At 41.5% G+C, this 15578-nt stretch overlaps 1 protein-coding gene across 2 annotated transcripts; it reads left to right on the forward strand.

The window, feature by feature from the left end:
- Positions 1–6507: 6507 nt before the first annotated feature.
- Positions 6508–12829, forward strand: lyl1 (LYL1 basic helix-loop-helix family member). Of its 2 annotated transcripts, none has more exons than XM_029438105.1 (4): positions 6508–6900; positions 8048–9558; positions 10991–11088; positions 11553–12829. In XM_029438105.1, exons 2-4 carry the CDS (start codon positions 8807–8809, stop codon positions 12122–12124), a joined length of 1422 nt encoding a protein of 473 aa, XP_029293965.1. In that variant the 5' UTR covers positions 6508–6900; positions 8048–8806; the 3' UTR covers positions 12125–12829. The 2 variants fall into 2 exon arrangements, with proteins under 2 accessions (XP_029293965.1, XP_029293972.1); XM_029438112.1 differs by having other exon boundaries at positions 11592–12829.
- The last annotated feature ends 2749 nt before the right edge of the window (positions 12830–15578 follow it).

Genomic DNA, 15578 nt, shown 5'->3' on the forward strand with positions numbered 1-15578 from the left:
TTTATTTTTATATTTAAATGTATGTATATGTGAGGATGAGTAGCGTCGGTACTCTCACACCTGTGGCTGTGGCAGATATATCATGTTTGGAAAAGGCTTGTTCCACCCTCCCCCCCGCTCTGTCAAACCAGGAAGTGTGCACAGGAAACAGCTGTCCCCCACGTCCGCCCGCTCGCCCCAGGCCAGGTGCATCCTGGGAACGGAGCAATGTGTGACCGTCGACATGTGGCTGACACCGTACGAGGTGCCATTACTGTAATCAGGAACACCATGAACTTAATACAGCGAGAAGATAAAAATAAGGCTCTTTGCTGTCTACTTGGAAAGAAATCTACAATGTTTGGGCCTTGATGTTACAGGGCAGTAATGACGAAGATCTTAATAATGTTTGATCTGCTTGAGATTAAGCGGATGTACTTGACTCACGAATGATCGCTTCTCCTGAACTTAAAGGGGAACTCCACAGATTTTACACATCAAAGTCTGTTTACAGGTGCTGAGGAGTACGACTGCCGGACACAGCGGTTGGGGCCCAAGGCTACACATTAAAATAATTTGTTGGTGTGGCGTTAGAAAGAAGTAAGCTGCTCATCTCTGCTCAACCATCCTCATACAACAGTTTGAATGATTTCTTACGGAAAGTTATGTTGTTACTCTCACTACACACTTCTAGTGGGTCATAAGTGATGATTGAGAGGGATTATTTTTAGTCTATAAATTACATTACATTACATACTTTACCTTTAAAGTTTGGTTTCCCACAGGACACAAACAGCGGTCTCCAGGGTGAAAGTCCTGTGTTTTTTGTTCTGTCCATCCACCCCGATGTCGATCCCTATGTGCACTTTGCCTCTCTTTATACTACGTCACCTGACTTTCTCAAAGGCAGAACCTTCATGTCCTGGCTCACGATTACGATACGAAGTACGGACAGTGAACGAGAACAGCCTGCGCTGCTTGAGGCTAAATTAGCCCCTACCAGCATAGCACACCAGAATCTCCAAACTGTCATAGTTGCATTGTGGGTAAAGTAGGCATCAGGTTTAGACATTTGTGAAATAAAAGAGATGATATCTCCGGTTCTGCAGCATTCAGTTTGATCTTTTTTGAGTCCAACTATGTTATAGGAGTGAAATGTTAAATTGGTGGAGTAATTTGCATATTTTTACTTGAATTTATGCATTATTTGAACAGACGGTCATCATCTAATTTAATAAATTAACTTACGTTGTTTTCAATCTGATCTACTATTTTAATATCGTATATGTATTATATCATATGTATAGTGTCAATAAAACCTCTAGTTTAGTGAAAGACCCGATGATGAGGTGGATAAAGTCTCTGATTCTTGGCTGACAGTGTAAACACATCCTCATGTTTTGACCTAAATCTCCTGCAGAAGCTCTTCTTGTTGTCGTTTTCTGTAGTTGGATGGCCGGTCTCCAGAACAATCAGGAAAAATAAATAGAGTTGACATCTGTTGCAGCAGAGGAGGAGAAATAGCTCCTGTCTCAGCCAGCGCTCGCAGCATTGTTTGTCACTTTCTCCATCAAATGCACTGTGAATATTGCCTCAAACAATTAGGTTCCAGTGATCCCTATCGCCCAGCAAACAATAGTGTTTACATGACGTAGAGGAAACGTGGCCATGGAGCCCACTTTGGGGAGTGTGTGTGTGTGTTTTCTTGGGAATGTGCATGTGTGTGTAATGTCCTCAGTGTGTGTTCATATTAGACTTATATGACCCTAAAGTTCACACTGTATTTTGTGAGGTAAGCAAATATCGGCGTGCTCACTTTAGGTTCTTTCTTACTTTGTCTGGTATGACCAGTGGTTTATGGTGGCATATTGTTTGTCTTCTGTCTTTATGGCTCTTCTCTACTTACACTACTGTTACACAACATTTGAGCTCAGTCAGGTCAAATGAACAATGATGTCTTTAAAATGAATGACGAAAGCATCCTAATTAAACAAAAAATAATTAATACAACCATTAATATGTAATCTGATGAGTGCACAAAATGTAAAATAACAGTAATTTACTTTACCTATCTTACCTTCAAGTTAACAGTGCCCAGCTCCTCCCTGCTCAGAGGATTAATGATGCAAACCTGTCTTCACTTTCCCTGATTGAGAAGCTGATCTCCCCCAACAATAAGAAATAAATGTTTTTAATTATCTTGTTTTATTTCTATAAACTTGATAGATAATTTATCAAATAAACTGGAACAGACACCAAAAACACCGTTATACCTGTTTTTGTTGTGGAGACATGCTGTCCTCCGGGCCAGAGATGAGGGATTGGATCTCCTCCACAGACACTTCTTTAAATTACTTATTAAACTGTTGAAATTAGTCTAACTCAGACTCTTAGCGTAATACTTAGTCAAAAGAGAAGATCACTGGAGAAGTTCAAAGTTAGATACAAGTGGAGTTTATTACACATGTAAGTACATAACAAACTCTGAGTACCCAGCCGGCTGCACACTGACCAAGTATTGATCGGGCTCCCCTCTTTATACCTTAGTTCACATGGTGAAACCAAGATGAGGCTGAAAAGGTTGTTTCGTGTGCCCTGAATCCAGGCCTCTTGCTGGTAAATCAACCTGACATTTTCTGCCCTCCACCCTTTGACTCAGCACCTGGAATTGGCCTGACCGTCCTTAAAGAGTGTGTTTCTGGGTCTTTTTCCCATTTGAAGCTCTAGTCCTGTCTTTCTAGCAGGCGCCTGGCCCTCCTTATCGCACCCTCGATATACTATGTGTCCCATAAATCTGCTTTCTCTTCACTCTCACTCCACTAATGGTGTTATTCAGGCCTTCTCCCAGATGTTTACAGAGGCTGTATTCTCACACTTAAATTGATTATAATTGAATATTACACATTTATATATATATATATTCAAAATACAATTACAATTATGTACTAATAAAACCTATTACAGAACACACTCTATTAAACCCCATAATAAAACACATACTAATAAAATCTGCCACAACATTTTCCATCCAAATTAGCGCAAATATGCAGGAAAACACGCAAAGAATTGGTGGTATAATAATATCCATTGCCAGTAGACGAGCATGCCTTTCTGGGTTTTTAGGAAAGAGTAACGGTGTTACTTCTTTTTTATTTCTGTTACTTATTGAGCCTCTCTTTCAAACTCTCAAACCAGAGTTGGTGATTGTTGGAACAGTGGAAAGCCGTACAAAGACGTACAAAGCCGTACAAAGACGTACAAAGACGTACAAAGACAAAGTTTAATTTTGTTTCTGTTGAATTTGAATGAAGTGCGTTTTACGATGATCAGCAACGTAGAATTATTGTTGGGTGACTGGAGTCTGGTGGCTTTGAGAAACGCATATTAATTGTTTTCTTTGACCGTCAATAAATTATAATAACTGTCCAAATGACATCGCATCCTGCCTGAAAAGTGGCAGAAATTGTAATCCAACATAGTTTTTGTCAAATTCAGCCACAATCTGTGTGGTTGATGTCAACACATACAGCATGAAGCAGACAACGCCCTTAATGTTCTCATTTGTCAAAATCACAGACGGCCTTCATATTTTCCCCTCATTGTTAACAGTAAATGAAGGAAAATACTCAGTTAACACGACCTCTGGGTATTAGAGTTTCTCTTGTCCAGTGGGAAAGGGGCTTTGATGTTGGAGAACAGGGTCTATTGAAAAGTGAGAAGATCAACCTTTGAACACCACTGTTCAGTTATTCAATTATTTTGAAGGCATGGTCACTTCAGAAAATGGTTTAGCAAAATTAATCCGAAGACAAAGCCTTCTCTAAAGGCTAGTGTAGCAGGCAAGCTAACTGCTAAAGGCCCTGTCACACATATCCGTATGGCAGAAACGTATGCTGGCGTATATGAACATTTGTCAGAGTCAAAATACGTCCAACTTTCCATCAGATAGGAAAAGTGTACATATACAGATACGCATGTCTAACCTATTGATAGCGCATCGTTTCCTAATACAAAATGTATCAGACGAAGATTTATATGAACGTATTGCCGATATTTCGTATGCGTCGGCATACGTTTCTGCCTTACGGATATGTGTGACAGGGCCTTAACACACTAGCCATCCGTGGACAAATAACAATAACTCTCCAAGTTTTATTTTCTATGTTCTGGCATTTTGTCAATTAGCAATCCTGTTAGCACTGTCGTTAACAGGACAATATCAGTTTCCACAGTTAATTCAAAAGATGTAGTGGCCGATGGTGGAAAACAGCTAATAAGCTACGATAGCTCTTTATTTTTGAATCTGGCTGAGTTTCCCCCCAAAATCAGCTCTGTCATTGACTGTTATCGCTCAAATGAGCAAATTTCCATGTCAAGTCATTTTGATTGCTGGACTGCAATTTAACAGCTGGTACTTTCTTTATACCACAAATAGGCCACAAGCTTTTAATGTTCTACTCCTCACCCATCCACGCTTACTTGCCCAGCAAGAAGATCAATGTTGTTTCTGCAGGTGCAGATGTACACACACACACACACACACACACACACACACACACACACACACACACACACACACACACACACTTTATTCACGCACAATGGCTCCCCTAACAAAACTCCATTTATCGAGCTGGGTATTTTGAGGTAGCCAGGAGGAGGGCGTGACAGCGAGGCTCTGAGAATAAAACAATCCTCTCTTGATTTCTTCCTCACTCAAGGGAAATGTGGAAGCTGTCTGTTATCGTTTCTATTATTATTCCCTGTTTACAGTTCGGGTGTTCACACTGAGCCGTAAATGAGAGAGTCAACGTGTCTTCTGGGTCTTTTCTCTTTTGAGGGAGCTACCCAGAAAACTGTGACTATTTGAGAAATCAGGCTTTTACAGTAAAAGGGGGGAAACCCAAAATGTACACCGAAGCCACAAACACCGTATTGACATAATTATATTACTTTTAAGAGTAGCAGATAAAGCACAGGAAAAGTTAATCCCAAAGGATTCCTCTCTGTCCCTTGTGTAGCTTTTTATATATTACAGGCAAATTTATGCAGCATCTGCAGGCACAGCGGTGCCACTGCAACGTTATTCTGGTCCACAAAGTGCGATCAACTGGAACCACAGCTGCCGGACGCAAAAGAGTGTGACAGACAGATAGATGACACTGTCTGCACTCCGTTTGTACTTTTATTATTTCAACATATTCAGAAACCAGTGCAGTTATTGTTTATAATGATGATGAGGATTACAATGAAAATAAAACGATGATGATGATGAAGGTGATGACAGATTTGTTGAGTATTTGCTCAGCAACCTGCTTTTTTTCTTTCCCAGGACCTTAAAGGTCACGGAACTGTAAAGCCTTTATAATGTTTGTGTTTCAGTCTGTCTAAGAAGGAAATGACTGAGGGAATATAAAAGAGGTGCTGACCCTGAGGTTGATGGAGAGAGAGAGAGAGAGAGACAGACTTTAGGAATGGGTGAGCACAGAGAAGAACAGTTGGGAGATACATTTAGAAAGGAAGTTTGTGAGCTCTTGGAGAGGAAAGTGACCACAATGACGTTTTGTGTGTTGGTCATCAGTGACACAGGTGTGATCTGATGTCAGAGCAGATCTTTTGTGTTCGTACAATGCTGGTACACACAAATATACGTACGTGGAGAGTACGGCTGTAACTATGATTATTTTCAATATCGATTAATCTGCAGATCATTTTCTTGACTGAACTTTTAATAATGTTGTAAAATAGTGAAAAATTAAGTGATAGTGTCATATTCATATTGCTTGTTTTATACAAATCTAGATATATTTAGTTTACTATCATAGATTTAAAAAAAACATAAAATCCTCAAGATGTAAAAATGACCATTAATAGCATCGTCTACGTATGAACATCCACTCTGTGTGTATGAAGAAGCATGTGTACCATTGTCTGTTTATTATATTTACAAGTGCAGTTGCAGATATTTTCTTGGAAACAGTCCAGATATTTTCAAAGTCTGGGACTGACCAGTGATGTCTGTGTGTGCGTACATGCATGTAGGCGTGAACCTGCTTGTGTGTGTGAGTGTTATGAAAATTGTGTGTGTTGGTATTGGTGGTGGAGGGGGGAGGAGGAGGGGGGGAGGTGGAGGTTCGTTATCTACAGGCCACAGGCAGCTTTGAGGCTCTTATCAGCAGCCACCATATTGTACGAGCACATCCTCTTGTCCAGCAGGGAGCGGAAAACTCTCCTTGCAACACGGTTCCCTCTATTGCCCTCTCTCTCTCCCTCTCTCGCCCCCTTCTCTCTCTCTCTCTCTCTCTCTCTCTCTCTCTCTCTCCCTCCTCACACTTGCCAGTTCCAGAGCTTTCCGACTGGCAACCAGCTTGAGCATTGTGTCTTCTTGGCGAAGAGAGTGAGAGAAGGAAAGGATAGACAGGACGGACAGAGAGAGAGAGAGAGAGAGAGAGAGAGAGAGAGAGAGAGAGAGAGAGAGAGAGAGAGAGAGAGAGAGACAGACAGACAGACAGAGGGGTGGGGGGAGAATGACATATGGACAGGGGGGTGGCAGAGAACATCACCATACTTTAAGTGTGTCTTCGTTTAAAGGAGTAACTTTACAACGAAAAACTAATGTGCGCTTGGACGATCAAATTCTGACTTTGTCTCTCTGTGAATATTTGGGACTTTTATATGTTTTTATGTCTCATTATTCATTTCTAAAGTGACTGACAGGAGTTTGAAGAGTGTTTTGAGTGGCGTCAGACAGTTCTGACCTCAGAGATTGACAGACAGTGACAGGCTGCAGTGGAGTGTGAGTGACCTGAAGGAGGAGGAGGGTGTTAAACACTGAGGGGATACAACATGTGCGTTCACAGATCACTTGAACGGATTTTGCATGACAGACAGACGAGTCACACTGGATGTCATAATGTATCTGTGAGTACTTATTTTAATGTTTTATTTTATTTGTGTATGCACTCTGTAGTGCATGAATGCTTTACCTCTAACAATTATTTAAAAAATATGTATATATAATATAAATAATAATAACAAAATTGCACCTGAATGGAGTTTCAGTCATATGTCGTATATACTCTTAGTAAAATAGTTTGTTGAAAACTGGTGATAAAATGTGGTTATTTAGTCATAAATAAATGAAGATAGAAATGTAATATTACGTCATGTCAGATGCTTTGTGGGATTGCAATTTACAACTAAGAAATTAAATTACACAATGTTCTGTAGCTAAATTATATATTTTTCTGAACTGTCTTCTGGTTAGATATTATAAGATATTATAATATACAAGGCAATAACGGATTCAACAGAAAGAAAAAACATATATTGGACAAATATAAAATCTAGTGCAATGAAATAACTATTTTAATGATAATAGGATATAATTATATATTATTCGACAACTCGTGCAGAAATGTACAAATCATTTTGCCAGTGAATAGTATATATATGTAGTCATAATTGCTTTATTTCTTGGCCACAAGAAAATTGTATTATCCTAAAAATAAAAGTGCATCTCATTCTTTTAGCAAAAACAGCCGCTGAAACCTTTTAAATATAAAACTGTAACTTTCTGTGTAGCTTCTCTAATGATTCTTCTGACCAGGATATTCATATGACAGTAAATATAACATTTCTGCATAATTGAATGATAAAACAAACTACTTGCAAGTGTTGTCAGTACATAATTGTTAAAGACGGAACTGTCCAAAAAAGTCATGACCAGTAGAACAGAAAAAACAGGAACACTAGCAATTGCAAAACCTGATAAATCATAAGAAGGTTTCGCCTTGCAGAGCCGAGTAAAAACAAACTTCTCCCTCTGTGAAGAAGAAGTACAACCTGACATCCAGCATTTTAACATCAGGGCCGAGTCATGTGATGAATCTGTACATTTCCATGAATCAAATTCATCTTTTAATCTGTGGACTGAGGAAACCACCAAGAAACTAGTCCTGACATTTTAGTGAAAGCTCTTGGGGTGCTTATCTGCAAATTATGACCTTCGAGCACATATTCATACACAGCAAATATATATCCTGAGAGTTTTTCTTTTGTTCAACAGACTCTTTGATATCAATCCAATCTTCAGGGGTCTGGGACGTTTTGAAGGCTTAAAAGGATTTTGACTCACATCCTCAAAAAATACACGCAGACAGATAGATAGAGGAGACTGGAGACTCGGTCAAAATCTAGAATCTGCTGTTCAGGATTTACTGTTGGAAAAATCCACTCCAAATCAAAGCGCAACAACCACCTTCGGGCTCCACGCTGCACCCAGAGACGATACCACAGAAGAAGCCCTCCATTACTGCAACATTTGTTTCATTGGCACCCTTTGTAATATTGAAGTGAGGGAATGAATACAGGCTCACGTTTACTCAAACTCTAGATGCAGCCAGCAGAGGCAGGAGTGATGGGAGATAAGGCTGGATCAGAGGGCAGCTGTGGCTCCATCCGAGGCACACATAGTCTGGACTGACGGATAGGAGACTCACATACTGACGCTGGCAACGATAACAGCAACTGATGGATTTCAGGTTGGCCAAATGAAAATGTACATTTCTAGTGAGGTAGAGCAGCGAAATGTTATAATATGATCTGCAGGAAAGTGGAACAAAGGACAAGGAAATAAAGGGTTATAAGGAAAAGACACTTCCACTGGATGTTTAAAGGGCTCTGCAGGACAAGCTGCAGGTGGTGCACATGAACATCACACACATATAAATACACACTGACACACACACACACTGCGCACACGCTGGGCAGCTGGGACGAACAGAAGTTTGGCACTGACGGGGATTCCCCCAGAGACTTCACCACCATGATGGAGAAGATGCACCCAACTGGCCCACCCGCCTCACCCCCAGACCTGTCTCGCCCCTCCTCCACCTCCTCCTCTTCCTCCGCCTCCTCCCCATCCTGTTCCTCCGTAGAGCAGCACAGTCCCCTCCAGAAGAACGAGACTTTAGCCTCCTCGGATGCTATCAGCAGCTCGCGTCCTGCTAACAAGACAGGGCACATGGGACACACGGCTGTCCCCTCTGCTGGCTCGATTCAGTCCCCCATTCCCACGACGACGGCGCTAACCAGTCCCCTCGCAGATACAGCTGCACCTGAGCCCATCGTCATGGAGACCGAGCAGGAGGAGGAGAAACAAGGAGGACCAAAGAGCACCACAGTCCCTGCAGCTTTTGCCAACGGGTCCCCAACTCTTTCCTCTCCACCTCCGCTCCTCCCGGCGCGAGTCAAGACCTCCTCGTGCCCTCTACCACGTCCAACCTCCACCGCGTCCTTCCTTTCGTCTTCATCATCCTCTCCTCTTCCTCCACACATTCCAGTCATCAGCCTCAGTCACAGCAAACCGCCTCTTCCGCTCCCAAATACCCCTTTGACTGCCCTCCACCCAATTCCTAATCTCCTACATGGGCCCCATGGGGACCTTCGCCGCAGTCAGCTGACCTGTTTGCCTGTGGCCAGCCCTGCAGCTTCTGTAGCTTCTGGGGGGCCTTCAGCTCCCTCCCCAGGGCCCCTGCTGCCTCAGCAGTACCTGTCTGCACACCCATTCTTCAGCAGGTGAGATTCGGCTTGTATGGATTCCTCCATAAGCAACTGTTTTGAGTTATAACTGAATGTGGAGTGATTTTCCCTTCTCAGATGGTTTGATTTGAATGATGCGGGGGCCTAAAGAAACAAAGCTTTGGATTCCACAAAGAAAATCAAAGGGTGGTGAAAAGTCAGGAAACAATCCACATTAACTTGTTGTAAAGTTAATCATCTTGCAACTCCTCGTTAATATCCTCTACTCTTATCTATCTCTCCTCAGCCACAGCTTTAGCAGACAGCAATGATACCAATATCCAAACGTTATTAGCACACTGTGCATTAAATAATCTTGTTGGTGGAATATCAGTTCATTCTGGAGATTGCATTTGATCCTGTAAGCACATGTGAGTTATGAAAAATATTATGACATAACTTCAGCCCTCTATGGAAAATCATGCAGTATATCAAATAAAAGACAAATACATGCTCATTCACCTCCTTTTCACCAGACATGCGAACAGATGTGGAACTCTTAACCATAAAATGAAACACGCTTTCCTGAGATGTTACTCGTGGTGATGATGATGTCGCCTCGTTGGTAACAATTTTCTGTTTCATATGAAACTTCAACTGCTGGGATTTCATGACTTCCCGTTGTGATTAATTGTGGCTATGCTGCACGGTTATGCAAAGTTGACAGCAGGATGTGTGCTGTTATGAAGGGACCTCACATTTCTCACCCTAACTTTACTCATCAGAACATTTGGTCGCTGAACCCGAGATGCATCAGAGAATGTTTTTTGTGTGCATTTAGTACTAAGAACCTAAATATATCACTTTTGAAAATATACATCTACTTTTAATTGCAGCTAAATTTAGTCATTGAACCGACAAAAGACTAACTGAACTCTTAAATCTAGTTTTGGGCCTGTAGTGTTGGCAACTCTTATCTTACACTCATGAAGAAAGGCATTCATTTGCAGACATTATCTAAGCCCTCCGACTGTTCATCTATTCTCTTCTCCAAAAACGCTTTCCCTCAGTTTCCTTCTGCAACAAAGGAGCATCAGATACCTTAAAAGTAGGACTTTTTACTACATCTAAGGTTTCACCATCTGCCATGGAGATCTGGGAATAAGATTGCCTCCTCTCTCCTCTCTGGTTTGTTTGTAGCAGGAAGCATTGATCTATTTCATCTCACTGAAGTAGAATGAGCTAGTAACCAGACTTAATGAGACTGGGCTAAAGCTCTGCATGCACACTCAATCAACGCCACTAACAAGATCACGCCGCGATTAAAGGCTTCCACCATCTTCTGGATTTCTCAATCCATTCTTCATGATTTGAAGAGATGCTGGAATTAATTAACATGTAAAACCGTTTTTATAAAGAATATATTTAGTTGCACTTACAGTTACAACACAGTCACATTTCACACATTCTGCTGTGTCTTTATCTCCAGCTCTTACCTGGGTCCCTCAGGAGGTAACTATGGTGTCGTCAACAACAGCCGGATGAAGAGAAGACCCTCGTCACACTTTGAGGTGGAGATCAATGACCGTGAGTTTCTGTGTGACCAAATAAAGAATCAGATATATCAGCCATAGATAGATCAGCCATGTCTTGTTAAAAAACCAACGGCAGTGATGTGTCAGTCCGTCTCTCAATACTTTCCTACCTCCTTAACTTGTCTGTGGCTCTCAGCCCGAAGTCCAGCTGTTCTTACTGAAGACATACATCATTTTACTCAAACAGGAGTAAAAAGTGCATTTGTTGGGGGACTATTTTCAGCGGTGGATTAATACACATTTGGTGCTCTAGTGAGTCTAGTCAATCTGGAGATTGACTCAAAATAAACTAAAGTGCCCTTGTTCATCGTAATGAATGTACTGCAACAGTTTGGCTCATTGATACTTGTTAGCAGGATCATTTCATTGTTGGTTTTGATCTTTTTTATGAGATTTGTTGACAATAATAATAATAATAATAATAATATGTATTAACTTATGTTTATGTCCTTTAAGGCTCTGCACACTCAGACAGTGATTATGTGTGTCTAACAGGCCCGCCTCAGAAACTCGCTCGCCGTGTCTTCACGAACAGCCGCGAGCGCTGGCGACAGCAAAATGTGAACGGGGCGTTTTCTGAGCTGAGAAAACTCATTCCCACGCACCCACCCGACAAGAAGCTCAGCAAGAATGAAATCCTGCGTCTGGCTGTGAAGTACATCAACTTCTTGGTCACTCTGCTCAACGACCAGGCGCAAGACAAGAGCAGGGACTCAACTGAGGATGAGGACGAGAACGCCGCGGCTGGGCCGGATGGTAATAAAAGGACCCTTCTTTTTCAGTGTAACACTCCTCCTCCATCCCACGCCGCCCCGCCATCCTCAGCCCGTCCCGCTACAGTCCACAGAGACAGAGACTCAACTGACTCAGTCATCGCTCTGGCTAACTCCCCAGCAACATCCAGTTGCTATGGCGACACGGACAGTGAGGAAAGCTTTGGGGCTAAGACCTCTTTGGTGACCCATGGCATTCTGGGAAAGGTCAAAGGTCAGATAAGGATGGTGGCAGCCACAAATGATGAGCGGTGACACCAAACGACAGCGAACAAAGAGGTGTAAATGTCACACTGACGGACAGGACAGGACACACAATCATCGCCTGATACCAAAAGGGTTTGAGGAGCCCGAGGGATTCTCTCTTCAAGAAGTGAAATAAGTAGGAGATGGATTTCTGGAGACATTTCTCTAGTTTTAACTTTTCCAGTGATTTCCAGTGCAAAAATTAAGTGTGAGGAGAAAATACTGAACTGTGCTGTGAGGCAAGTTGAGACGCATGAAACATAAAAGAACATTCAAACAGACTCTAACTTGTTTTATATCCAAATAAGATCCAAATGTTTCTTTTAAACATTACACCTCGATGCCAAACAATGTGGATGAATTCTGCAAAACAGGGTGCAAATCAAGAAGTCAGTGAAGAAATTCAGGATCTTGAATTCCCCCTCTAGACCCATTAAAATGTTAAAGTCTCTCACAAGTTCCAGTCTAAAAGCAGTCGCAGTAATGTACATGTAAATAACCAGTATTGCCCCAGAACAGTTATGGTGATTTAAGAGTGCTCTATTGTGCCTGCAGAAAAGTGCATGAATGTAGTGCATTCATGAAACAAAGTAGCAGTTTTCAACGTTCCTGCTGTTCTTATTGTCAGAGAAGCAGGGCCGATGGTCCCACCCTGACATTGTGAAACACTTGTACCAGACAGAAATAAAGTGTCTTTTGGTCTGCTGTTCCTCATTTGACATCCTCTTATTGCGCTCAAAAGACTGCTCGTTGTTAGCATGATTTCTCAACATCTTCAAATGTTTTGCCGTGTTTGTCAAATGTTTAAGGAACATTTGTGTATCCTCAAAGTGTTAAGAACACAGAAAGCTCAGTAAATGGTTATTTTAAACAATACCATGTACATAAGTCATGTATATGTATATATTTATATAAATTATAGGAGTGTTGTTCATGTTTTCAGTGTTGGAAAAAGTACTGAGATCTAGCAATGCTGCAGTCTAAAGATACTCTGTTACAAGAATAATATATATTATATTACTGGATTATAATTACTGAAGCATTGTGCGTGCATCACTTCAATATCGCAGCTGAGAAAGGTGGAGTTTATTCAAATTACTTTATACATTGCCGGGTAACTTGATCTATAATAATACATTATAATTTATCAGTTGATTTAAATGTTGTATTATTATTCTACATCTGCAAATGTACTAGTAACTAATATTAAAGCATACAATGGAAATACTTAAGTAAAGCACAAGTACCTCAAATTTAAAAAGAACATTACTGTTTTTTGACATGTTTGTGTATTCAGTGTGTGTGCAAGCAATCAGGTGGCAGAAGATTTACATAACAGCAACAATTGTAGGTGTGCGGTTGTGTGAGGAAGGTCAGGGTGGATGTGGGATGAGGTTAGAGATGGGGTTTAGGTTGGTGGTGGGGGTTGCATCAGAGAAAATTGGGGGTGAGTTGCAGCGGTGAAGGTGTCTCTCGGCCTGCGTGCTCAGCTCTATCAAGTGGCCAGGAAACGCCTACAGTTAGTGCTGTCTCATTGACGGCCAACAAGTTTCCTGGAGGAGGGGCGCTGCCGTGTGTGTGTGTGTGTGTGTGTGTGTGTGTGTGTGTGTGTGTGTGTGTGTGTGTGTGTGTGATGGTTGTTAGGACATGTAGTACAACCTCTCAATGGAAGAAAGGGAGAGGGGAAAAACAAAAAAAGAAAACAGCCACCAGGATGCTCTAGGACCACACAACAGGAAGAGCTGCTTTCACAACGCTGCTACTGCTGCCTCTGCTCGCCTCCTCCAGCTTCATTATGAAACCACAGGGATGATTTCAGAGTGAGGCAGGGGTCACACATATTAAAGGGGGATTGCAATATTCTGCAATTGCACGCACTAAAGTTTATTTTGCAAAAACACAAGTGAATTGCTGTGTTGTTGGGAGTTATTTAACAATATATGATTTGTTGATATATTATTGCAGTAAACTCTTACTCTTACCAAAAGCCTTGTGTCATGGTGTAATGCTTGGAGCATAGGTCTTCAACAGGGGGTCCACGGAGGTACTGCACAGGCATTGCAAAATTGTTTGAAGATAAAGCAATTATTTATTTATTTTTTTGCTTTGCGCAATCACATTCCCTCCTCCGCTGTGCTTGACGAAGAGAGGGACCTTGTTCCCGACACACACACCTACTGTCAGAGACAGAGTGGAGGAAAGGAGAGGGATGAACTAAAAGAAGTTCGCACCACGCGCACCCCCCGTCGCACGGTCCTCTTCAAGCCTCTTCTGTACAGTAGGGGGTCCCAGCTCCACGCTACTGCAGTTGGGGGGTCCTTGGCCTGAAAAACGTTGAAGCCCCCTGCTTTAGAGAATAAACAAACAATAGGTCTGTTACACAGCAGACATTTTGGTTTATCATGGCAGGAAAAGCACAGGTTTGATAACATTAAAACGACTGCATTCCATTTAGGTGAGCCATAGTTTGGTATTGTGCCTGCTGGCTCACTAGCATGGCTTACTGGGACACTTGATGCAACTGAGCCATCGTTAGAGTTAGGACTGAAGCTGTGCATGTTTTATAGCTCACACTCTTACTGACAGATCTTGAAACCTATCCAGTTCTATATGTTACTTTTCTTCCGTTTTTCATCTCGTCTTACATTCATGAAGTGCAGTTGTGCAGCCTTGTGATTGGATACGATTGTTTTACTCAAGTTGAAACTTTTTAATGCACAGCTGCCTTAATTTTCCTCAATTTGCGTCGCCCAGAGTGAACTAATCCTTTTTCACAGCCGACATTTAATTTGTCAAGAGTAGCAAAAGCACAGGTGTTATTAATAACATTAAACCTGCAAGAACTGATCTTTTTTTGGCCAATCACCTTTTACGTTGATATGTCAAACTTATTTGCAAACTGTCGCTTATTTAGCCTACACATCGAGCAGTTACGGAGCAACATTAGCATTCATTTAGTCGTGTTTCTGATCACGTGATGAATATAAGTCCAATATTCAATCACTTTTAGTTCTGTTTTTGGTCTCCACTCCTGATAAAAATGTCTTTGTAACCTCTAAATGTTCCACGATGTCTTATTGCGAACTGTATCTGCCTGCCCTTGGATGATGGAGTGTGCAAGGATTTCTAGAGCTTTGTTTTTTTAACTGAAGAGCTGAAAATGGCTATATGAGGGCGATGAGAGTAAACCAAAACAGTTTTTCTGCAGAACTGACGGCTAAACAAGGAGCTGAAGCCTTCTATAAAGCTCTGTAAAGCGCAGCGCAGCTGCATATTCTGGTGATAATTCTTTGAAGGTTAATAACTATATATGACCTCTTTCACTTTGTTTTCACATTGTCATTTGATACAAATTATTATTATAGAAACATCATTAAAGCTGATGGCTTTGTTCTAACTTTTATATCCAATTGTGTCTAAAATTAGCTGTATGCTCTGCTCTCACCCATCAATTGATAATAAT

The sequence above is a fragment of the Cottoperca gobio genome, chromosome 1 (assembly GCF_900634415.1).
Source record: "Cottoperca gobio chromosome 1, fCotGob3.1, whole genome shotgun sequence".
Lineage (NCBI taxonomy): Eukaryota > Metazoa > Chordata > Actinopteri > Perciformes > Bovichtidae > Cottoperca > Cottoperca gobio.